This window comes from Hyperolius riggenbachi, chromosome 8 (genome assembly GCF_040937935.1).
Source record: "Hyperolius riggenbachi isolate aHypRig1 chromosome 8, aHypRig1.pri, whole genome shotgun sequence".
Lineage (NCBI taxonomy): Eukaryota > Metazoa > Chordata > Amphibia > Anura > Hyperoliidae > Hyperolius > Hyperolius riggenbachi.
Window position 1 is genome coordinate 240,292,829 of NC_090653.1, and position 24,309 is coordinate 240,317,137.

Here is a 24,309-nt window from a genome sequence, read left to right on the forward strand (position 1 = left end):
TCACACCCATAGCATTACAAGTGAAGCTCCAACTTGAAAACATATATCGAGTGCTACAAGACTTTTGAAATCTAAAGTTTTTAAAACAACTGTTTTCTTGAAATAATTGGAGTTTAATTTTAAGGGTCAGCTTAAGACCTGCACACAGCAGGCATTTGTAAATCCATAGCAGAATGGTTCTTTTGTTATGCAAAATAAGCTACATTCAAATAAAAAAAAATGATATTTTTGTAAATTAACAAAAATTTGCACACCTGGGCCCATATGCAATTAACTTTTTCTCACCAAGGTGATATTTTTAAACTTGAAAATGCCTTTTGAGCCACCAGAAGGCAAGAAAATATTTAAAATAATTTTGATAATTTTTCACCTACTTTCTGGTACTTTTTTAGTTGAAAAGTGCTGGAAAGTTATTTTAAATCGGAGATGAGTAATGATCTCTTAGGAGAAAACTCCCCAGGGCCCATATGCAATTCACTTCTCCTGAGTTGTCTCCTGGGAGAAAAATTTCATCTTTCACTTTTCAGCATTTTACAATTGAAAAAGTACCCAAAAGTTGGTGGAAAAATACTATAAAAATTATTCGGAGTATTTTCTTGCTTGCTGGTGGTTTAAAAGGCGTTTTATGAAAAGGTGTGAAAATATTACCTAGGAGAAAACTCAGGAGAAAAAGTGAACTGCATACGGCTCTGGAGCCATATTCAATTTACTTTTTCTCCTAAGTTTTCTCCTAGGTGATATTTTCACACCTTATCAGTAAAATGCCTTTTATGCCACCAGCAAGCAAGAAAATACTCCGAATATTTTTGACAGTACTTTTCAATTGCAGAGTGCAGAAAAGTTATTTGAAACGGAAGATAAAAAATGATCTGCAAGGAGAAAACTTGGGTGGAAAAGTTGAAGAAGTCCATAACTTTAGAGATGTGAAGATGTGTAGCCTGCCTCTCTGTGTTTATCTGTCTCTGCCTCTCTGTGTTTTCTTGTCCCTGCCTCTCTGTGTTTTCCTGTCTCTGCCTCTCTGTGTTTTCCTGCCTCTGCCTCTCTGTGTTTTCCTGTCTCTGCCTCTCTGTGTTTTCCTGTCTCTGCCTCTTTGTGTTTTCCTGCCTCTGCCTCTCTGTGTTTTCCTGCCTCTGCCTCTCTGTGTTTTCCTGCCTCTGCCTCTCTGTGTTTTCCTGTCTCTGCCTCTCTGTGTTTTCCTGTCTCTGCCTCTCTGTGTTTTCCTGTCTCTGCCTCTCTGTGTTTTCCTGTCTCTGCCTCTCTGTGTTTTCCTGTCCCTGCCTCTCTGTGTTTTCCTGTCTCTGCCTCTCTGTGTTTTCCTGTCTCTGCCTCTCTGTGTTTTCCTGTCTCTGCCTCTCTGTGTTTTCCTGTCTCTGCCTCTCTGTGTTTTCCTGTCTCTGCCTCTCTGTGTTTTCCTGTCTCTGCCTCTCTGTGTTTTCTTGTCCCTGCCTCTCTGTGTTTTCCTGTCTCTGCCTCTCTGTGTTTTCCTGTCTCTGCCTCTCTGTGTTTTCCTGCCTCTGCCTCTCTGTGTTTTCCTGCCTCTACCTCTCTGTGTTTTCCTGTCTCTGCCTCTCTGTGTTTTCCTGTCTCTGCCTCTCTGTGTTTTCCTGTCTCTGCCTCTCTGTGTTTTCCTGTCTCTGCGCCTCTGTGTTTTCCTGTCTCTGCTTCTCTGTGTTTTCCTGTCTCTGCCTCTCTGTGTTTTTCTGTCTCTGCCTCTCTGTGTTTTCCTGTCTCTGCCTCTCTGTGTTTTCCTGTCTCTGCCTCTCTGTGTTTTCCTGTCTCTGCCTCTCTGTGTTTTCCTGTCTCTGCCTCTCTGTGTTTTCCTGTCTCTGCCTCTCTGTGTTTTCCTGTCTCTGCCTCTCTGTGTTTTCCTGCCTCTGCCTCTCTGTGTTTTCCTGTCTCTGCCTCTCTGTGTTTTCCTGTCTCTGCCTCTCTGTGTTTTCCGGTCTCTGCCTCTCTGTGTTTTCTGGTCTCTGCCTCTCTGTGTTTTCCTGTCTCTGCCTCTCTGTGTTTTCTTGTCTCTGCCTCTCTGCTTTTTTCTGTCTCTGCCTCTCTGCGTTTTCTTGTCTCTGCCTCTCTGCGTTTTCCTCTCTCTGCCTCTCTGCGTTTTCCTCCCTCTGCCTCTCTGCGTTTTCCTGTCTCTGCCTCTCTGCGTTTTCCTGTCTCTGCCTCTCTGCGTTTTCCTGTCTCTGCCTCTTTGTGTTTTCCTGTCTCTGCCTCTCTGTGTTTTCCTGCCTCTGCCTCTCTGTGTTTTCCTGTCTCTGCCTCTCTGTGTTTTCCTGCCTCTGCCTCTCTGTGTTTTCCTGCCTCTGCCTCTCTGTGTTTTCCTGCCTCTGCCTCTCTGTGTTTTCCTGCCTCTGCCTCTCTGTGTTTTCCTGCCTCTGCCTCTCTGTGTTTTCCTGCCTCTGCCTCTCTGTGTTTTCCTGCCTCTGCCTCTCTGTGTTTTCCTGCCTCTGCCTCCCTGTGTTTTCCTGTCTCTGCCTCTCTGTGTTTTCCTGCCTCTGCCTCTCTGTTTTCCTGCCTCTGCCTCTCTGTGTTTTCCTGCCTCTGCCTCTCTGTGTTTTCCTGCCTCTGCCTCTCTGTGTTTTCCTGCCTCTGCCTCTCTGTGTTTTCCTGCCTCTGCCTCTCTGTGTTTTCCTGCCTCTGCCTCTCTGTGTTTTCCTGTCTCTGCCTCTCTGTGTTTTCCTGTCTCTGCCTCTCTGTGTTTTCCTGCCTCTGCCTCTCTGTGTTTTCCTGTCTCTGCCTCTCTGTGTTTTCCTGTCTCTGCCTCTCTGTGTTTTCCTGTCTCTGCCTCTCTGTGTTTTCTTGTCTCTGCCTCTCTGTGTTTTCCTGTCTCTGCCTCTCTGTGTTTTCCTGTCTCTGCCTCTCTGTGTTTTCCTGTCTCTTAAAAATCACATCCGCAGATTTCAATCAGCCCCTCCGTATCGTTGCTATTGCTGTTCGTGTTGCTGAGCCTGCTCACTATGCTATCATGTCTGAATCTCGGTCAGAAGCCAATTTCATTGGCACCTGACCCTGTGATTACTGTGAGCCAATCACAGAAATCACAACACAAAGTAGGAAAAGGATGGCTCTGCTTTTACCATCCATCTGGTCTGAAAGTAGTTAAATGTTCCCTGCTTAGATAACTAGCAGATTAGCAAGAATATAATTATACATTTATATGATGACATTTTTTTCAACAGTGTTTTAAAGGACACTAAACAACTCACATCCTACCATCCATTATATGGTCCTACAGTCTAATTTCCCTAAAACCGACTGAAGCTAGTTTCTGGGAGAAGCCAGTTAACCAGGCGGGGTGTTTTGGGGTTGTGGGAGTAAATCAGAGTGCTCAGAAAAAACCTATGTAAAAACAGGAGACATACAAAACTCCATGTAGAAATTTCACTGGCTGGGCTTTGAACCTGGAGAACTTTAGCTGTATACTGCTGTCATAGGACATTCCCATGACAACTACTCAATAAAGAATAGCCAGTCTGGCTGGTAAGGGAAATATTAAAAGGAAGGTAAGTGCTACACCTTTAAACATTGATAATACACTTACCGGTGGCCCAGGAGGACCTGGAGGACCCAGAGGCCCTGGACTGCCATTGTGACCCTTCAACCAAAGACAAAAATGGCCATTGTTAGTCAGGGTTCAGATGTTTTACCATTTTCTATGACATGAATAAGAAGAGCAGAATTCATTCATGTATAAATCTGAGGTAAAAGCTGTGTGATCATTACACTTCAGAGAGAAGAGAGGGGGAGAGAGATATGGGGGAAAGAGGGACTATGTGTGTGCCTGGGGCAGCTCAACCCGATACCTTGACTTCAATATAAACTATAATAACAGAGAGTAAAGTGAGCTCTTAGAATTGTGAAACAAGGGCTACAGAAGCAGGAAGAACACACTGGGAAATAGGAAATACAACACACGGATATAAAACATTATTTGACATGAAAAAAAATATAATTAAACCAAAAATAATACAGTGGGATGCGAAAGTTTGGGCAACCTTGTTAATCGTCATGATTTTCCTGTATAAATCGTTGTTTGTTACGATAAAAAATGCATATATCATATAGGATCAAGCCAAGCCAATTTCTGAGACAAAAGAGATAAAAGAAAAAAAAAAGAGATAAAAGGCTTGGAGAAGCTTTCCATTCTAGAGAAGCTCTCCATTCCATTTACAACCTGGAGAAGCTCTCCATTCCATTTACAACTTGGAGAAGCTCTCCATTCTGTTTACAACCTGAAGAAGCTCTCCATTCCATTTACAACATGGAGAAGCTCTCTATTCCATTTACAACCTGGAGAAGTTCTCCATTCCATTTACAACCTGGAGAAGCTCTCTATTCCATTTACAACCTGGAGAAGTTCTCCATTCCATTTACAACATGGAGAAGCTCTCTATTCCATTTACAACCTGGAGAAGCTCTCTATTCCATTTACAACCTGGAGAAGCTCTCTATTCCATTTACAACCTGGAGAAGCTCTCCATTCCATTTACAACCTGGAGAAGTTCTCGATTCCATTTACAACCTGGAGAAGCTCTCCATTCCATTTACAACCTGGAGAAGCTCTCCATTCCATTTACAACCTGGAGAAGCTCTCCATTCCATTTACAACCTGGAGAAGCTCTCCATTCCATTTACAACCTGGAGAAGCTCTCCATTCCATTTACAACCTGGAGAAGCTCTCCATTCCATTTATAACTTGGAGAAGCTCTCCATTCCATTTACAACTTGGAGAAGCACTCCATTCCATTTACAACCTGGAGAAGCGCTCTATTCGATTTACAACCTGGAGAAGCTATCCATTCCATTTACAACTTGGAGAAGCTCTCCATTCTGTTTACAACCTGAAGAAGCTCTCCATTCCATTTACAACATGGAGAAGCTCTCTATTCCATTTACAACCTGGAGAAGTTCTCTATTCCATTTACAACCTGGAGAAGCTCTCTATTCCATTTACAACCTGGAGAAGTTCTCCATTCCATTTACAACATGGAGAAGCTCTCTATTCCATTTACAACCTGGAGAAGCTCTCTATTCCATTTACAACCTGGAGAAGCTCTCTATTCCATTTACAACCTGGAGAAGCTCTCCATTCCATTTACAACCTGGAGAAGTTCTCGATTCCATTTACAACCTGGAGAAGCTCTCCATTCCATTTACAACCTGGAGAAGCTCTCCATTCCATTTACAACCTGGAGAAGCTCTCCATTCCATTTACAACCTGGAGAAGCTCTCCATTCCATTTACAACCTGGAGAAGCTCTCCATTCCATTTACAACCTGGAGAAGCTCTCCATTCCATTTATAACTTGGAGAAGCTCTCCATTCCATTTACAACTTGGAGAAGCACTCCATTCCATTTACAACCTGGAGAAGCGCTCTATTCGATTTACAACCTGGAGAAGCTATCCATTCCATTTACAACCTGGAAAAGCTCTCCATTCCATTTACAACCTAGAAAAGCTCTGTATTCGATGTCCAACCTGAAGAAGCTCTCCATTCCATTTACAACCCGGAGAAGCTTTCATTCCATTTAAACCAGGAGAATCTCTGCATTGCATTTACAACCTGGAGAAACTCTTCATTCCATGTACAGCCTAGAAAAGCTCTTCATTCCATATACAAGACAGAGAAGTTATTGAAAAAAGCCCGATCTGACCTTCTGTATTTTATAAATTCCGAGGACTACATGGATCAGTTTACACTATGTGGACTGCCCTGTACTGCAGCAGATCAAAAATGGAGAAGAAGTAAAGGAGCATGCCTTCCTGTGGGACCATTTACACATGTCTGTTGTCCGCTTCAGAAAACTCCAACCAGTATGACTTTTTCAGACGGCAGTCGATGCCATTAATCTGGTAAACAGCCTGCATCCTCTTTAGTAGTGTTGGAGTTTGATTTCGTATCGTACATTTGAACACCCGAATACTCCCAGCTGCTTTTCAGCACCTGAATAAGCAGACAGGGTCAGGAAGAGTTCATGGCCCTGCGTGTCACGTTGTGCTTCACGTGACAAGGAAGTATCAAAGACATGTGAAGCAAAATGTGACACGTAGAGCAGTGAACCTCTCCTGCAGCTGTCCGCTTGTTTGGGTCCTGAACAGCAGCGATTAGGAGTATTCAGGTGATCAAAGTCAATACGCCAAATTTAAAAACCAATAATACTATTCAGTGTGGCAGTGGCCGTTCAATAGACCACAGCTTACCCCTGGAGCCACACAAGCGCATCCCTACACAAGACAAATGCAGCACCACTCCGACATAGTGTCAACCTAGCCTTAAAGTGGCCATACACAATGATTCTCCCATTAGATTCTTGGGAGATATGATTACTCTAATCGAATCTGCCAGTAACCGATTGCTCCAACATGTCAGACCAATCGAATTTCAACCTAAAATTAATCAAAACTATCCATCAGGTATGTTGGAAAAATTCCGTTGATTGGGGTAGGGCAGGAGCAGCGTACAATGGAGGAGACATAACGTTGCATTGCATTTAACACTTTTACTGACTGGCTTAATTTGGCCTCTAAGAGCTGCATTGCTTAACTCAGAGCCGGATCATCTACTAGGCAAACCTAGAGAATTGCCTAGGGCCTGTAGAGAATCTAGGGGCCTGGTGGATGTTAGCTCCCACCAAATCTTAAAAAAAAAAGTCATCTGATCATCAAAAACTGCCATTTTGCCTGGGACACCATTTTAATTTAATCCTGTTCTGAGTTAGCCGTAATGTCGCAAGTGTACTAATGAGCACCCTTCCCTCTCTGACTCCATATAGTGTATAAATAATGTACACTGCCATATAAGGGGTTCATAGTTACATATTAATAGTATAATGAAGCTAATAGATTTATGTGCTTGCTACAGCTGTAATGACACTGGCTTTGTGTGCTATATTTGCCGTAGTCTGGAATGTTATACATACCACTGTCCGCATAGACAGCATATGTTTCCTACTAAATATTAAACTTGCTTTTTACGATTCCTTTACTGACTATTTTTAAAGTGAATTTGAACCCACTTTAGAAAATCTTGCAGAAAAGCTACATACACACAGGGGAAAAATTATATTTAAAGAGGAACTCCAGTAAAAATGTCATTAAAAAGTGCTTAATTATTACTATAATTATGTATAAATGATTTAGTCAGTGTTTGCTCACTGTAAAATCTTTCCTCTCCCTGATTTACATTCTGACATTTATCACATGGTGACATTTTTACTGCTGGCAGGTGATATCACTGGAAGGAGATGCTGCTTGCTTTGTTGGCAGCTGGAAACAGCTGTTATTTGCCACAATGTAACAAGGCTCCCACAGTGTGATGTCAGCACCATGGTCCTTACATCACACTGTGGGAGGGGTTTCACCACAAAATCAGCCATACAGAGCCCCCTGATGATCCGTTTGAGAAAAGGAAAAGATTTCTCATGGGAAAGAGGGCATCAGCTACTGATATGGGAGAAGTTAAATTCTTGGTTACGGTTTCTCTTTAAAATGGTTTTATAATTGTATCAGGTGACAAATAGACTGCTTGGTTCTCTGACAAGCAGCACATTCTGTCCTATGGAAAGGGAAGGGGGAGTATGAGCAGGTAATGTGCAACAGAAGCTATAGTATAGAATGAATGAGCGGATCACTGAAGCAGATTAGTGGACACCATGTACTCACACTAGATATTCACCCCAAATTATAATGAAGTAATTTCTATGCATAAAAATCCAGTGTGTGTACAGAGGTTTTGGGCCCGTTTCCATTTAAGTAACGCAGAGCCGAGCCCTAAGCGAAGCTCTGCATTGTGCGTCACTCCTGGGTGGGCGGAGCTTGCAATCCCATTCATTGCACTGAATGGGATTGCAAGCCGAATCGCCCCAAAATGCAGCATACCATGTTCTGCGGTTCATCTGTGAATCACAGCGCATGAGTGGAAACATCAGTCTATGCACTCTCTGATGTCCCTGTGATCGAGTTTCCATATGCGCAGCTGAAAGCGCACATATCAAAACAAGCCCTCAGGTTGTGTTGGAACACTTGGTGCTGCAGGACCTGCAGAAGTGGCGATAGAGTAACAAGTGGTGGGTGGAGCCAAAGAAAAAAAAATGGATTGGCTGAAGGTAAGTATGTATTTTAGTGCAAACATAACCTACACGGTGTCAATATAGCCTCCAATTAAAAATATTTGTTGCAGTGAAAGTCCCGGTCATTTCACACAAGAGACTTAAAGTGTACCAGAGCTAAAAGCATAGTAAGAATCGATACTTACCTGGAGCTTCCTCCAGCCCCATAAGCACCTGTAAGTCCCTCGCCGTACTCCCGCGTTCTGCCGTTCAGTCGCAATTAGCACAGGTAACTGTGTCAGTCTGGCTCTTCTGCGCATGCAAGTGACCTCCACGACTTACTTTAAGCCTCGCATACGCAAAATCATGGATTGATCATGAGGGCAACATTTTGAGAAATGAGTGCTGTACACATACACTGTTCTCAGCTATAGCTAAGCAGCATGTACTGTTCAAAGGAAAGAAGGGAGGGGAGGGGGGGGCTGAAGCAATGGCAGGCATATTAGCAAAGCACGTTTTTTGGTGTGGGAAGAAAAGAAGACCATGCATTTCTTTGTCACTAGTCATTTAGCGATCCTCAGTAGCAGATTACTAATCAATATTGTGGGACAGCTGTACACATCTTAGATTCTCGACAAAGATGGATGGTGCGGATCGATCGTCTTGGCCAAGTTTTCTCTAACACTTTTATGAGGCTCTGGTAGTTGCCAGTAGTCAGAGCTGCTAAGAGTCAAATCTGTAGCTACCAAAATAATCTAATGAAGTTTCTTAACCACTTTGCATCCAGACCTTGTTTCCCCCTTAAAGAAAAGAGCAGTTTTGACGTTTTAGCTATGTCCCTATTTAATCAGCAATAACTTTATCCCTACTTATGACACCTAAATACATAGCTTTTTTCAAGACAAACTAGGCTTTCATTGTATGAATTTTTCCCCTCAATTTTGTTTTCTATGCATTTTAATGGAAAAAATAGGAAAAACTTAGAAAATAAAAGCATTTGATTGATTTTTAATGGTAAAATCAATTTCATTAGCTCAGGGAACATATATTCCCTTTCATCAATTAGTGCTGCAGCAGATAGTGCCGGAGGTGTGCACATGAGCAGTGCCAAACCGTGCACAGCTGTGCTTCAGCTATGAGATGTATATCTATGTCCTTGTGGCTTAGATGAAGCCACGGGGGATGTACATATACTGTAGTGGTGGATAAAGTGGTTAAAATTATGGCACCATCATGTACAGGTTTGAAAATGAAACAAATATACCTGCCTCTATAAATAACAGGCACAAATGCCTTCAACAGAAGGTGTAGCCCCTTGCCTAATATACTGTATATAGGAAAATATCTGTTCATTGTTTATGGTGTACAGACCTACATTTAGGGATAAGAAATAATAAGTAACCAGTGTGATTCATGCTGAGTTGCTCTCATATGGTGAAAGATACTAATAAATTCTACTGGTTGTTAGAAGAGGTTGTTGAGTTGAGGTGTTAGGGCTGTTTCACACCAAAAAGCACAAGTGATTCTGAAGGGATTTTCAAAGAGCTATTGCTTTTCTATACTTGCTCCATGCAGCACTTTTTGCGATTTTCATGAAAACTATTCTGTCTGCTGTGAAATAGCCTCTAGGATTCTATCGTCCAAGTATTTTTCAAAACATTAGAAAGCGCTGGCAATCAGAAAAGCTTTTTAAAGTGGATCCGAGATGAACTTTTACTCATTGCATAATTGTGTTCATTTCCTATTGTTTATAGGGCATTCCTCAAGCCAAACACTTTTTTGTTTTTGTTTTAATACTCTAATTCCCTATAAACTAAATAAACCACGCCCACAGGTTTTCAGAGAGCCAAGGCAGTAGCAAGGGCTCATGGGAGCTTAGTCTGGGCAGGAGGAGGTGTTACTAGCCATTGATTTCAGAGGCAGAGGGGAGGAGGGAGGAGAGGGGATTAGGTTTTTTTCACAGGCTGAGTGCTCAAGATACAGATAAGTCTGCCTCTGTGTAATGTTTACAAACAACATGGCTGCTGTCACTGTATCACAGGAATAATCATTTTCTATTAAATCTGTTTGCAGCTAGATTTGCTGTGTAAACTATCTAAACTTTAGATAAGATATAGGGCCCTTTTCCACCTGCGCGATTGCGTTTGCTGAATCGCAAAAGCGCAAATCACTAGCGATTTTTAAATCGCTAGGGTTTGCTAAATAAGATAGGAATCGCGGTAGGTTATTTCCAGTACCACGATTTGATTTTTACACAAACGCGATCGCGAGGCGGATCGATTATTGCCACGATTTTGCTATGCCCTGCAGTGCATAGCAAAATCGCAAACGCTATCGCTGGGGGAAAAAAAGGATTTTGCTGAATCGCAATCACTAGTGTTTAGCGCTAACGCTAGCGATTGCAAGTGGAAAAGGGCCCATATAGACAAGTTACTTGTTATAGTTAGTTTTTATCTCAGATCCGCTTTAAAATCTCTCTTGGTGAAAGCCCTGACAGATCCTGCCTAGCAACTTAACTAGCATATCTGCAATTCTATAGCTTAAAGGTGCCCATTCAATGGTACAAAAATTCCTCAGATGTAACCAATCCTATTTTTATGATCAAATTGTACAGAAAACCACACAGTATGACCATAAAGTCTGACTACCCTGGCCACATGCTTGTTTTAGCTCTTTATTCAGACACTTCTGTTCCGACCTCCCCTCCCCCCCAAACAAAACCCCCAAAATGGTTGCCACACTCCCTGAGTGATTAGCAAAGTGCTTAAAGGAGGAGACATCACTGGTGAGAGTGGTTCTCGCTTGTGAACTCGGGGGCCCAATAATGATTGAGATGGGTGCAGGTGCAGGGAGCAAGAACAAGGGGTAGTGATGGTCATACCTAGAAGAACTCATGGAGGAGAATGTCACTTGTTTGATCAGCTGATTAATTTACAAAGCTCTGATTTCTTGTGATTACGTCCTGCTTTGGCACAGGATCATGGACTAGCAAATCAGAGACTTGCATATCTATCACCTGACCAAACAGATCACATGCTTCTCCATGAGTTCTTCTAGACATGACCATCACTGATAACGGGCAGAGAGTGACGTCAGAAGAATTTGGCCAGATCTATGTTATAAGGGGAGAACATTAAATCTGCACCATAGTAAGAGAGGCAATCTCTTTTTATGCGATTAGATTAATAAACTTAGATCCACTATAATTATTTGTACACTAATACTTAAAAGTGTTTTTTTCAGAAAAACTTGCCCTTTAACAGAGATCCATCTATGAAGAATCTTGGTTGATGACTTTGTTCCATCCTTGGTTCATGGGGTTTAAAGAAGTAACCATAATTCCCTTGCTGTGGGATTTTTGGAATAATATGGTTAAAGGCTAATGGCCTTCTATAAAATGGATACATTCACTGGTATAATTTGGTGGAATGCCATTTATGAAACACACCCTTCGGGCTCATCCATGGCCTTTGAACAGCAGAGCTTTAAATAGCTCTTTTGAGTAAAGTTCTTGTGCATGCAGGAAATACCTGGTCCTAGTGCACATAAACAGACAGGGTGGGGGGGTGGGGGGCAGCCAGGGCAATTATGGCAAACAGTAGCCCCTGTAATGCTTAAACAGTAAAGATGTCAGGGCACGCAGGTATCCAACCGCACTAGAAAAATACACTCCCCTAAAGCAAACACAGAAAACTAAACACATGAGGGCGGCCGTAGCTAAACACATGTACAGACCCCTCTCTGACAGGGAATCCAACCAAGCACATGGATACAGGAGACAAAATCACACCAGAGACCCACACGTGTGGGATCTCCAGTATACAACTGAGGTTAGTCAACCTGAGGTTAGCATATGCAATCCTTACTCTGGCAAACACAGCTCTGATGGAACCGGTACTTCACTCAAATTTACTTTTGGTGTTACTGGTATGTTGTGATACTATTTTTACCTTGTTCTTTACATTCCATTTAGTCAGTTATATAAACAACACAGTGAAGAGCCATAATTTGCCATCCATTTTGTTGAAGCCCATGTAAAGTCTCATGGCAGAGTCTTCTTGAACAAGCAGTTAACTGTTAGCATTGACCAATGCTGAGCCCACTAAGTATATATGAAGCCCCCAGTGCATGTGGGGCATATTCCACAATGTACTTCAGTATTCTCTGTACCATTAACATCTAAGCCTATTCTAGGTTACGTGACATAGTGCAGTCTTTGTTTAGGCAAATGTGAGGTTGGAGGAAGGTCTTAAGACTTACCGTTGTTCCCTTTTCTCCTGGAGGTCCTGGAGCCCCAATACTGCCACGGTCACCCTACAAAAAGATTGCAGAATTAAACGGTCATACTGGTTTATTTCTATATATGTACTAGCAAATAGGTGCTCACAGAGCATGGCAGAGGCTAGAGATTACCCAATAAGGTGAGTAATAAAGGTCTTTTAGATGGGAAATATGGGGGTACACAATGTGTTTCGAGTGTGTTTGAATATACGCTTCAGCCAAAAAAAAACCCAAAACAGCAGGCCGAATGTACAGATACTCATTATCTCAAGAATGCAGGTTTTGTGCAAACAGCTTATCTGTTTTTATGGCCACTTTGTGCTCACACTAAAATGTAAAGAATGGGAAAGATTTAAAGTGTACCCAAGCCGAAGCTAGTGGTTTAGTGGTACTGCCCATGCTAATAAGCCTAGTAATGTAGCTGTTCATGATGCAGTTGATGTACCTGGAAATCTACTTAGTAATGTTGCAGTAATCTCTCCAGTGTCTTGTGAGTACTGCTCCTGGTGGTACAGTGAGTACTGCTCCTGGTGGTACAGTGAGTACTTCTCCTGGTGGTGTAGTGAGTACTGCTCCTGGTGGTGTAGTGAGTTCTGTCCCTGGTGAAGTTGTGAATACAGCCCTGGTGGTGTTGCGAGTACTGTTCCTTGTGGTGTAGTGAGTGCAGTCCCTGGTGGTGTATTAAGTACAGTCACTGGTGCTGTAGTGAGTACTGTCCCTAGTGGTGTGGTGAATACAGTCCCTGGTGATGTACTGAGTACTGTCCCTGGTGGTGTAGTGAGAACATACCCTGGTGAAGTAGTGACTACTGTCCTTGGTGGTGTAGTTACTACTGTCCCCGGTGGTTATGTGAGCACCCTCCTTGGCCATGTAGTGAATACGGCTTTTGGTGGAATACCAGCCCTGGCAATGGTCCTGGTGGTATACAAGGTAAGCTAACTTAAATATTACCTATGTGCCATTGATCCCTACCTATATGTAAAGCTGAACTGCAGGGATTGCTTTTTCTCGCAAATAATGTACCAGGAAACGTTCCTTCAGGTATCAACTCTTACCTTCTCGCCTGGTATTCCGGCTTCTCCCACAGGACCAATGAATCCTGGAGGACCCTGTGTTAAAAAAACAAAATAAAAAAACAAACACTGCCTATTAGTCCTCCCACACATATAAACAAACTTCTTGCCTAAAGATTAAATACAGACATACTTGATATTCACTATAACTTTATTGAATAGATCTTTAGTAGCCAGCGCCACTTATAAGCATAGATGTCTGGGCAGGGGCACTACATATAGATGAAGACATGCTCGTTACCTGAGTTGGTTATGCTACAGGTAAAATGGAGACAGCAAAACTCAATGGAGGTCTGAGGAACAGGAAGTGATGCGTAGGAACGGTAATGGTTCGTTCCTATTTCCAGGACTACCCATTTCTATATTAAAGCCACAAAATTCCACGGACGTCCCAGGATTAGAAAGTGATAAAAAAAATAAAGGAATCCTGGAACTGGGCTTTAAACTATAACTTTAAGGTTAGACATTTGAATGACTCCACCTTGGAAGCAAAAGGTAAATCATACTTATGCGTGTGAAGTAAGTGGCATTCAGCTTTCTCTACTCAGTCAGCAGAGGTGGGAGGGGCTGAAAATTGAGGGGTTAATCACATCAACAAGCTCTTTCATCTGCTTCTTATAGATAACATAATAAAAATTAGTAACGATTATGGTCACTTTCCAGGTATCAATAGATCTGGGCACAGCTTGGGGTCGGAGTACGCGTTCTCTAAACAGCTAAACTATTCAAGGCGTTCATTTGTAATCAGGCTTTCACAATGGGGTTAAAGAGAATTTTAACTGACCATGTTAGAATTTCATAAGTAACACAACTGCTAGTCTGTTAATGCATTACATAAGGATGGAAAACATTCACCGCAGCGTATGGCAAACAAAAGCCTACATAAGCCCAGCCAAAGACGAAAGCCTGGATCGCTGAGCGCTGGCGTTTAATCAATGAATCGGAATATAAATATATGCATTCACTTACTGGCTTCCAACCGCACAATTTTATCAGCATTGAAAAAAAGCTGCGCTCATGTTGGTCCAATTAGAGGTAACTCAGGGTACTAATTATCCAACATGAGAACTTGAAACAAGCCCGGAGAAAGTTTTTTATTAGCGGAAAAAAAATTAGATCTCCATAAAGTCATTTTCCAGAAGGACAAAAAAAAAGGACTAGAGTTAGCATGAAGATATTTATAAAGTAAAGAATCTAATATTGTTATTGGCGGACAGGTTAATGGCTTCTGTCTTTCTGACCTTGAGCAGCAACGTGTAAGTGCTGGAAGGCACCTGGAAGTGCGGATTAACAGCTCCAGGTTATACAACCCATATTACAGAGAGGCCTTGTGTTTGGGAGATATGCTGACCCAAGCCAAGGCAGGCTAAAAAAAATCCAAGTCTATGCAAAATGCTAAATATATCATGTAATAACTAAGTGAGCATAAAGCTGAGTATTAACCCCTTCTGTACATGAGGCTTCTGCGAATGTTCCTCAGGTGACCTAAAGCAAACGTCTGATGAAGTTAAAAGTAAGCTCTGTGGGTGGGCCTACTATTTGGCTCCCCCTCATCATGCTATTCAGAGTGCAAGGAGGCAGGGCAGAGACTAAAGGTGCGTACATATGCATTACAAAAGGCCAGCGGGCGGGTCCGCCGGACCCTCCCACTGGGCAGTCTTTTAGCCGACAGTAGTGGGTGTGTATGCACTGTCGGCGGACTGATAAGGCTGTTTCTGAAACATCCGCTGAAAGACAAAGTGGGGTTAGGGCATAATGAAGCAAGGGATGGGTTTAAGTCAAAGAGTGGAGGCCTTCTGGTAGGATGAGCATCAAAGGGTGCTGAAGTAGTGCAGCCATGAAATCACAATCATATCAGAAAACACCTTTTTTTAAAGTGGCCCTGAAGTAAAGCTGAAAAGAAACCATATTTTCATAAAGTCCATAATCAGAAGCCAACTTCAGTGAAATCAGTTTTCAATTTGTTACAGAGCTATACCCTGGAAAAATGTATGCAAATTAGCGGTATTGCTGAGAGAGTCATGATGAAGCTCCTCCCCTTTAACCTTTCAAGTCTGTTTATCGGTCCTTTAATGATAGTTGGCTTTACTGACCAGTAGGGAAGCTCAGCTCACCTACCCCATTTCCGCTAAGCCTTATTATATCTGCTGCAATCTAGAAGTACTGAATAGTTTGTAATAAAGTTAACTATAAGTAACCACTTAATATGGGCTTTATTATCATCAGTTCAGATTTACTACAGGAGACCTTCAAATATCGTTCTACAACTGCCTACAAAATTCACCAATAAATGTTACCATAGTTAAAACCTTTCCTTATATAAATGAGTCTATAAACTCGACATAATTATTTTAAACCAGTCTATAAAAATCGACATAATAAGTATAAACCAGTCTATAAAATCGACATAATTAATATAACCTAGACTATAAATTTTACATAGATAGGGTGTATTGGATTTTTAAGCCACAGACAAGGTTCCGCTAATACTAAAAACACCTCCAGTCAGCAGCAGTTGGTGGTGGCCCAACTCTTATAAAAACGAGACATTCATCGAACGGATGAGATAATAATGACTCTAGTACACTTTGGTGCTATGCAGTAAGTACTGAAGCCAGCATCGTATTAAAATGACTCCACAGTAGAAATGAACAGCACCTGTTCTCCGATCTTCCCAGCTCTTCCAGCATCTCCTGGCTCACCCTGAAGAAGAAAAAGCAACAGACAGGAAGACACAGTCACTTAAAAGCTCTGTTCTCACATCCCTGAACACAGGGAATGAAGTGTATTAAGAAAACATGGAGGGGAAGGTGTTAAGATGATGGTGGTGTGATTCAATTTTGCAGCTGCAAACTGTTTGGGAATGGAAAAGGTGGCTGGAAAGTGTCAGAGAGAGGTGAAGAGTACCTGTTGGCCCAGGAGAAGTAGACTTTCAAGCAGACATAGACTATATTTTTAGTCCTCAAGTACCCTTATTGGGGCATGCTTATACAGTATGTTCTTCTTTACTCTGTTATACTAAGATGTTTAATTGGATCTCTGGTTCACTTAAGGTATTTTCCTTGATTTTGAGGGACTCACAATCTTGAACCTAAACTGAACAGATGACCTGAATTCTGATTTGGAACTCTGTTATATGTCTATGTTGGTAGTCCAGAAACCAGTAAGAGTAACACTGCTGGCAACTAAGGTGTTCTCACAAGTTTGTGGGTGGCGGGAAGGGGTGTGAAAGAGCTCCAAGGTCTGTGACCCAGCAGCAGATACAAACACACGTACATGTCTCCACCAGGCCACGGAACGGGCACCAGCGGGGATTAAGAGAGAAAGCACAGACAGGAAAGAGCACGCCATCTGGACACGCGAGTATGCTCCACTACAGGCAGTGGATATATACTTCCTGAAAACCTGCTTTCAACACTGCACTGTATTTTTGAACCAGTGAGTGTCTGTGGAGATCTGATAGTTGGCCATCGCATTCATTCTACTGTGCTTTGTTGCCACCATACCCTTCAAAGCACACGGTAGGGGGCAGAAGACAGCATGGGGGAGGGGGAGACCAGACTCCAGCCATAGTGGGTTGTAGGAGACAGCTGGAGACCTGGAGGAAAACCTGACAGCTTGGTGGGGGGGGGGGGGGGGTGACCTGACACGGGTCCTAATGCTCCACAAGACGTCACTGCACCCTGAAGATGCACCTGGTTAAAAATATTTTTTTCTGTTTTTCCTTCTTCTAAACCTAGGTGCATCTTATGGTCAGGTGCATCTTATGGAGCGAAATATATAGCACAATTCTTTCCCACTCTATGCAAAATGTATATATGAAGGAAAGATGTTTTCCTTGGATTCCAGCTGAATATAAATCTAAAGTGTGGTGGCTGGCACATTACAAGGCATTTCCGGTATGTAGGGACATTCCTATTTCCATAGACAGTCTTATTTCCATAGAATTTACATAGAAAAACTGATGAAGAGACTTCAGAGAAAAAAAGGAAAATATCTTCCAAAGACATACAGCACCAACTGATGTCCTTCAGGGCCCGTTTGCAATAGCCGGATGCTTTCTGCATCCAGCTTTCCATAACCTAGACAGCCACGGTTGTCTTCCAGAATTCCGGATGCGGCTGTCACTCACTGCTAAGGGAATCGGATGCATGCTGCAGAAATATGCAGCATGAAATCCATATTACTCCCCACAGTGCATTGTATTGCTCCGCTCAACCGCATTCAGTGGAAATTACTCCACTGATATGCACTGGTTGCAGAGCAACTGAGGAAAAATCGCAATACGAATTTGTGTCTAGTGGAAGCAGGCCCTTAAAGAAGGTGAGACCAAAGGTGCATCAATCCTTTCATAAGAGAGCAAGCAATGCAGAGGAAAAGGCCTCGCTTGGATGCTTTATTAAACCCGATTACTATTCTTGCTTATTATATCAGCCTGTTACAATTTGCTGGTGTGAGCTGGAAACGATCTCAAAGATTTGCTTGTCACATATGGAAATAGAGTGCGTAAAAAAGAAACATCTGAGTCAGTTTGTGGCATTTCTCTCTACCCTCGAGCAATGCCAGGAACATATGCCAGGTCTGAAGAGTAGTAAACCTCCAAGACTAACAATGTCCGCCAAGAAAAAGAATCTCTTTGTAACACGGAACACAAGAGCCAGAAAACAGTCAAACCAAGAAGTTAATTTTTTACAGCACTTGCTTTCAGTGATGCATCAAATATTAAGGAATAAATATTTCGCCCTAGTCAATGATCTCCGCAAAGAAGCTTAGAAGAACTTGTGGCGTGAGAAATAACACTTCTTGCATCACTGATAGCAGGTTGCCGGATTTACTGTGCGTAGCCAAGGAGTAGCACAGTAGCTAAGCGATTTGCATTCTTGCTCTTAACAAAGACAGTGTTGGCATGGAGTTGTAGGCTTTCTCAGGATTAGTGCTTCCTCTCAGGGTGCCAGTGTTGTCCAGAGAACATACTGGCAAGTAGAAATGATCATTTTTTTTTTACACAGAGCAGCAATTGATCTTGCAAATGATTTATAAAGCTATCAATACAAGTCAATAGCAGCCCAATCCAGCAAGTGACTAATCACTCTTTAATGTGTACCTGTAAGAAGGGGTACTCACCTCAGTAGAGGGAATAACCCAGAGACTTCCTCCATCCTCATCCACTGGGCTGATCCCTGGAAAGACCGTTGACAGTTTGCACATGCGCAGCAGCAGAGACCTGATTGGGCTTGGTTTTTCTGAAAAAAGCTCTGGTGGGTTTGTGCTACTGCGCATGCACGGGCCATCTGCATAGGCGCGGTAGCACAAACCTGATCGGGCTCAACTTCTTACACTAAAGCCCAAACAGGTCCATGCTACTGTGCAGATGCAACACCCAACCAAGCTCAGCTTCCTCCACCGAACAGGTTCGTTCCACTGTGCAAGCGCAGCGTGGCCTCAGACATTGATAGTCTCAGCACTGGAACACCCTGGCAGAGGAGGACAGGGGAAGAGTTGGAAGAATTCAGAGGCTACCCGCTCCCAAGGTAAGTATGCTATGTTTTGCATTTAACAATGCAATGTAACATTTTTACAGGTTTACTTGAATCAATAGTCATTATGCATAACTCAATTTCGATTGGATTTTAGCAGAACTCAAACTCAGGAATCAAATGAACCTCTGCCTCTAACAGTGAAATGCTTAATGCATTACAAATCTATCTGGCCATTAAAGGGATAATGATTTTCAAACGACATTACTTTGGGACCAAGGTGATCGGGATAACTATATGGGCAATTAGGAGCCCTGAGCAATAGTGTATGTTATATCAAGCTGTATTTCTCCTATAAAATACTGTAAAGTTGGCCTATTGATAGTTGCTACTCTTACCTTTGGTCCCACTGCTCCAAAAATACCAGGGAGCCCTTTGTGACCCGGATAACCCTAAAAGAGACACAGAATGCATTTAGAAATTATTATTATTCATTTATAAAGCACCAACATTTTTCAGGATGCTGTACAGAGTAAGAAACAAACATGGAGCACAGAATAGTAAAGACAATGGCATACCCTAAATATTGACATTGGCGCATACTACAGAATTGGTAGATAACATAGTAAATACAGTGAAAAATGTAACATGACGATCACCATGGTCCTGCTGCTCCAGGAATACCAGGCAGCCTCTTGTGACCCAGATAACGCTAAAAATGATGCAGAATACATTCAGAAATCTGTTACCATTACTGACCATACCGACTTTCACTTCTATTTAAGTATTTTCATACTTAAGGAACTTCAGCCTAAACAAACATTCTGTCATTAAAGGGAAGGTTCAAGCAAAATAAAAAAATGAGTTTCACTTACCTGGGGCTTCTACCAGCCCCAGGCAGCCATCATGTGCCCTCGTAGTCACTCACTGCTTCTCCAGTCCCCCGCTGGCAGCTTGCCGACCTCGGAGGTCGGCGGGACACATTGCGTACATTTTTACGCATTCCCGCTACTGCAGGAACATCAACACATACATTTTTACGCGTTACTGGTTTAATGCGTAAATTTTTACGCATTAACCCAGCAACGCGTAAAAATGTATGTGTTAATGTACCTGCACTAGCGGGAATGCGTAAAAATGTACGCAATGCGTCCCGCCAACCTCCGAGGTCGGCAAGCTGCCAGTGGGGGACTGGAGCAGCAGTGAGTGACAATAAGGGCACAGGATGGCTGCATGGGGCTGGTAGAAGCCCCAGGTAAGTGAAACTCATTTTTTTATTTTGCTTGGACATTCCCTTTAAGTTACATTAGTTATGTTAATTAAAATAGATAGGTAATATAATCTCTTACCCACCCTGTTTTAAAAGGCTACGCAAAGGTTTGTGACTTCTTAAGGGCAGCCATCTTTTTGGTTAAAAAAAGGTGACAGGGAGCATGATACACAGTTCCAACTGTCCTGTGTCCTGATCACCCCTCCCAGTTGCTAGGCAACGTGAATAACAACATAGGAAATCCCATCATGCTTTGCACAGCATCAGGGGAAAAAAGCCTGGGCAGTTTTCTTTGATGGGGCCGAGCTTAGCTAAAAATGCAGCTAAAAATGAGACTTCTATAAGAAAAACAAAGTTCTGATGCTGTGAAACTGTTAAAGAAACACCAAGCCTTTCAGTTCTGCTGAGTAGATTTTTAGTCTGGAGGTTCACTTTAAGTTACCTTACTGCTCCCCCACCCTTACTTCACCACCCCACCCAATGCTATTTCCTATCCTTCTGTTCTATCCACTTCCATACCTGAACTATCCTAAATAATTTTGCTATTATTTCCACTTTTTCTGCTTTTCTTGCCTTAACAGCACTGTTCTGCCACACTAGGGATGCCCCATGTTTAAAGCTTTGTTATTGGGAATTATAATGTGACCTGCAACAACTACAAAAAGCTATTTCTCAGAATTGTCTTCTTTTATGCTAAGAAATGTTTACTGTTGAAATGGAAGCAACCAAGGGCTGGTGGACCTCAAAACACTGAAAAACAGTACCAGTTGCCTGGCAATCCGGCTAATCTTTCTGGCTGCTGTAGTGTCTGAATCACACATCTGAAACAGTTATGTAGCTTATCCAGTCAGACTTCAGTCAGAAACACCTGATCTGTATACTTTGTTAGGGTCTGGGGCTTAAAGCTGACCGAAACTCAGAACGTCTGCTCTGCTCTAAAAGTTAAACAGCATAAGGCCTCTTGCACACTGCAAGTGATTCCGATTCAGATTCCGCTTTTTAATCAGTTTTTACATCCGAATCAGATTCCGATTTGCAGTGTGCAGGGAGCAAACTGCAAATCGGAATCTGAATCGGATGTAAAAACTGATTAAAAAGCGGAATCTGAATCGGAATCACTTGCAGTGTGCAAGAGGCCTAATAACCTTTAAACTATTTTTTTTTTATAGCCAATACAAATTCTAAAATAATGGAAGCAGACATATTATTAACAGTCTGTGCTTTTAAATGAGCTTATCTGCCATGGCAGTCATGTGACACGGGGAGAGATCAAATTGCAACTTAAAATTGGACACAAATGAAGGGGAATAAACAGGCTAAACTCTCTAAATACATGAAGGGTGCATTTCTCAAAGTTTTCCTTCTGTCCTGTGCAAGAGTTCAGGTCCACTTTAAAGCGGAACTGAAGATTTCTATAAATACAAACAGTTTCACTTATCTGGGGCTTCCCCAAGCCCCCTGCAGCTGTCCAGTCCCGTGCCGGTCCTGCACGATCCTCTGTTCTCCCGCCATGGTGCAGTTTCCTTACTGCCAACTTGTAAGTTGACAGCAACTGCGCCTGCGCACCCCGGCCACACGTATCTTTCTTTGCGTTACCATCCTGCAGTGGACGGTAATGCGAAGAAGGGTACATGTAGCCCAGGGTGCGCAGGCGCAGTTGCCGTCGACTTACAAGTCGGCAGATTTCTCTTTACTCTTATCGTTTGGTCATAACTTAGCTGGCATCCCTGTGAAACCCTCTTGATGTTGTAATTAAGGCATCCAATGACTTATTGCAGAACAGTGTATCTCCTTATAAATATCCAGTGTACATAAGCGATGTTCTAAATTTTGTCAGTATACACAAATCAGTTTGAAGAAGGCTTCATAGCCAAAAACTTAAAGAGACTCTGTAACAAAATTTTGAGCCTTATTTCTTCTATCCTATAAGTTCCTATACCTGTTCTAATGTGGTCTGTCTTACTGCAACCTTTTCTAGTTGCACTGTCTCTGTAATAAATCTTATCTTCTTTACTCTGTCGGCTCTGTCGCTGAGGCTGGAATGTGTGGAGTGTGCAGCACTGCTTGTCATTGGCAGAAGCTTTACACACCCTCTCCAAGCTCTGCATGAGTCACACAGTAAGCTAGTTCTCAGCCTATGGTACTCTGGTTAGAAGCCAGTCTTTTGTTTGTAAACACTGCCTAAAACTGGCAATTACAAACCAGGATTGCAGCAGTGAGGGGCAGAAACAGCAGAGAGGGGCCCAGGAGAACGTAATGAAGAGAATGGTATGCTTTTTATTGTAAGAATTTTAGAGTACAGATTCCCTTTAATGCCGTTCTTCTAAGTTAGCCAATAAATTGTACCCAGGCCCGTGCGGCCCTTGCCGCTGCCTTGAGCGCTATTGGGAGGGGGGTGCTGCTGCAATGGAGAAGGGAGCCGCAGCCGCGGGGAGGGCAGCCTGACCTCTCCCTCCCTCCCTTCCTCTCCCCGGGCCGCCCTCCATGCTCCCCCCTCGGAGTACAGAGTGAGAGCGCTGGGAAGCGCTTTATACAGCTACTCACCTCCCTCCCTGGTTCCAATCGCCGCTCACTTAACGCTGATCTTCTCCTCTCTGCATAGACGCTGATACACACGCTGCTTCCTGTTTAACAGGAAGCAGCGTGTGTATCAGCGTCTATGCAGAGCAGGCGTCCAGCGGTAAGTGAGCGGCGACTAGAACCAGGGAGGGAGGTGAGTAGCTATATATATATCGCTTCCCTGCGCTCTCACTCTGCACTCCGAGGGGGGAGCATAGAGGGTGGCCCGGGGAGAGGAAGGGAGGAAGAGGTCGGGCTGCCCTCCCCGCGGCTATAGGGGGGGGGCACCTACCTATACTTGGGAAGCTACCTATCTAAACTATACTGGGGGGCAGCTACCTATCTAACCTATACTGGGGGGCACCTACCTAATCTAATCTATACAGGGGGGCACCTACCTAATCTAACCTGTACTGGGGGGCAGCTACCTATCTAACCTATACTGAGGGGCACCTACCTAATCTAACCTATACTGGGGGGCACCTACCTAATCTAACCTGTACTGGGGGGCAGCTACCTATCTAACCTATACGGGGGGGCCGCTACCTAATCTAACCTATACTGGGGGGCACCTACCTAATCTAACCTGGGTGCATTTTAGCCTAGAAACTGCACTGATGGTATCATCCTGATTCAAAACTTCTTGCTTCTACTGACTATAAGGAAAGATTCCTTCTCTCATTCACCCTCCCAGGATTGTTAAAGTGGTCAAAATATAAAAACACAGCTATAGAAATTATTATGATTTTGAATGTGAAACCACTGTTTAAATTACGTAAAAATGTAATATGCACGAGCCCCTCTTGGAATACAACTCTGGCTTAAGCTAACAATCCTCTGTACCAGTGCCACGGCTTTCTGGTAAATTTAGAAATATACAAGTCTGAAGACTGCAATGGAAAGATTGTTAATGAAAGTGAAATGACACTTTCCAAGCCTCCTTCTACTCCTTATATTCCATCTCCTCCCCTACTCCCCATATTTATGTCAGCTTAGTACAGCAGTAAATGGCAGGTTGTGCTCAGAAATCATTCGGTCAGTAGTATTTTCCACGCAGATGCAAAAAAAGGAGCTGAGAAATGTGGGCACCAGGCAAGAGCCGATAGTACAATATCGGTAACATTTACCGAAGTTCTGCGATTTGCAGTAGTGATATGCAATAGTAAAATATCTGTGCATATTAACAATATTTGACTGCAGCGAAATCTAACCCTACTCACCTTTACCTCACACAGAGCCCTCCCCCTCCAATGCTTAAAGTGGAGCTGAATTCTTGCACAGGACAAAAGGAAAACATAGAGAAATGCACCCTGTATGTATTTAGAAAGTTTAGCCTGTCTAATTACCCTCTCATTTGAGTCTAACCACAAGTTGTAATTTGATCTCTCCCCTGTGTCACATGACTCACACGGCAGAGATGGCAGATAAGCTCATTGGAAAGCCCAGGCTGTTAACAATATGTCTGCTTCCATGAAAGCAGGAAATATACACTGCAGATTTATTTTAGGATGTGTATCAACTTTAACAAAGAAATTATTTTTGGTTAAGGGCCCGTTTCCACTAGAGAGAATCTGCATGCGTTTTCTGCATGCAGATT

At 42.9% G+C, this 24,309-nt stretch overlaps 1 protein-coding gene across 6 annotated transcripts in view; it reads right to left on the reverse strand.

Moving 5' to 3' along the window:
• Positions 1 to 24,309, reverse strand: part of COL27A1 (collagen type XXVII alpha 1 chain) — a 728,465-nt gene that overhangs the window by 230,943 nt on the left and 473,213 nt on the right. For all 6 annotated transcript variants that reach the window (XM_068248437.1, XM_068248438.1, XM_068248436.1 and 3 more), the window contains 5 exons: positions 19,282 to 19,335; positions 16,065 to 16,109; positions 13,389 to 13,442; positions 12,313 to 12,366; positions 3,545 to 3,598 (listed from right to left, as the gene is read on the reverse strand). In XM_068248437.1, coding sequence (XP_068104538.1) covers positions 3,545 to 3,598; positions 12,313 to 12,366; positions 13,389 to 13,442; positions 16,065 to 16,109; positions 19,282 to 19,335 — 261 coding nt within the window. The remainder of the gene's footprint in view (positions 1 to 3,544; positions 3,599 to 12,312; positions 12,367 to 13,388; positions 13,443 to 16,064; positions 16,110 to 19,281; positions 19,336 to 24,309) is intronic.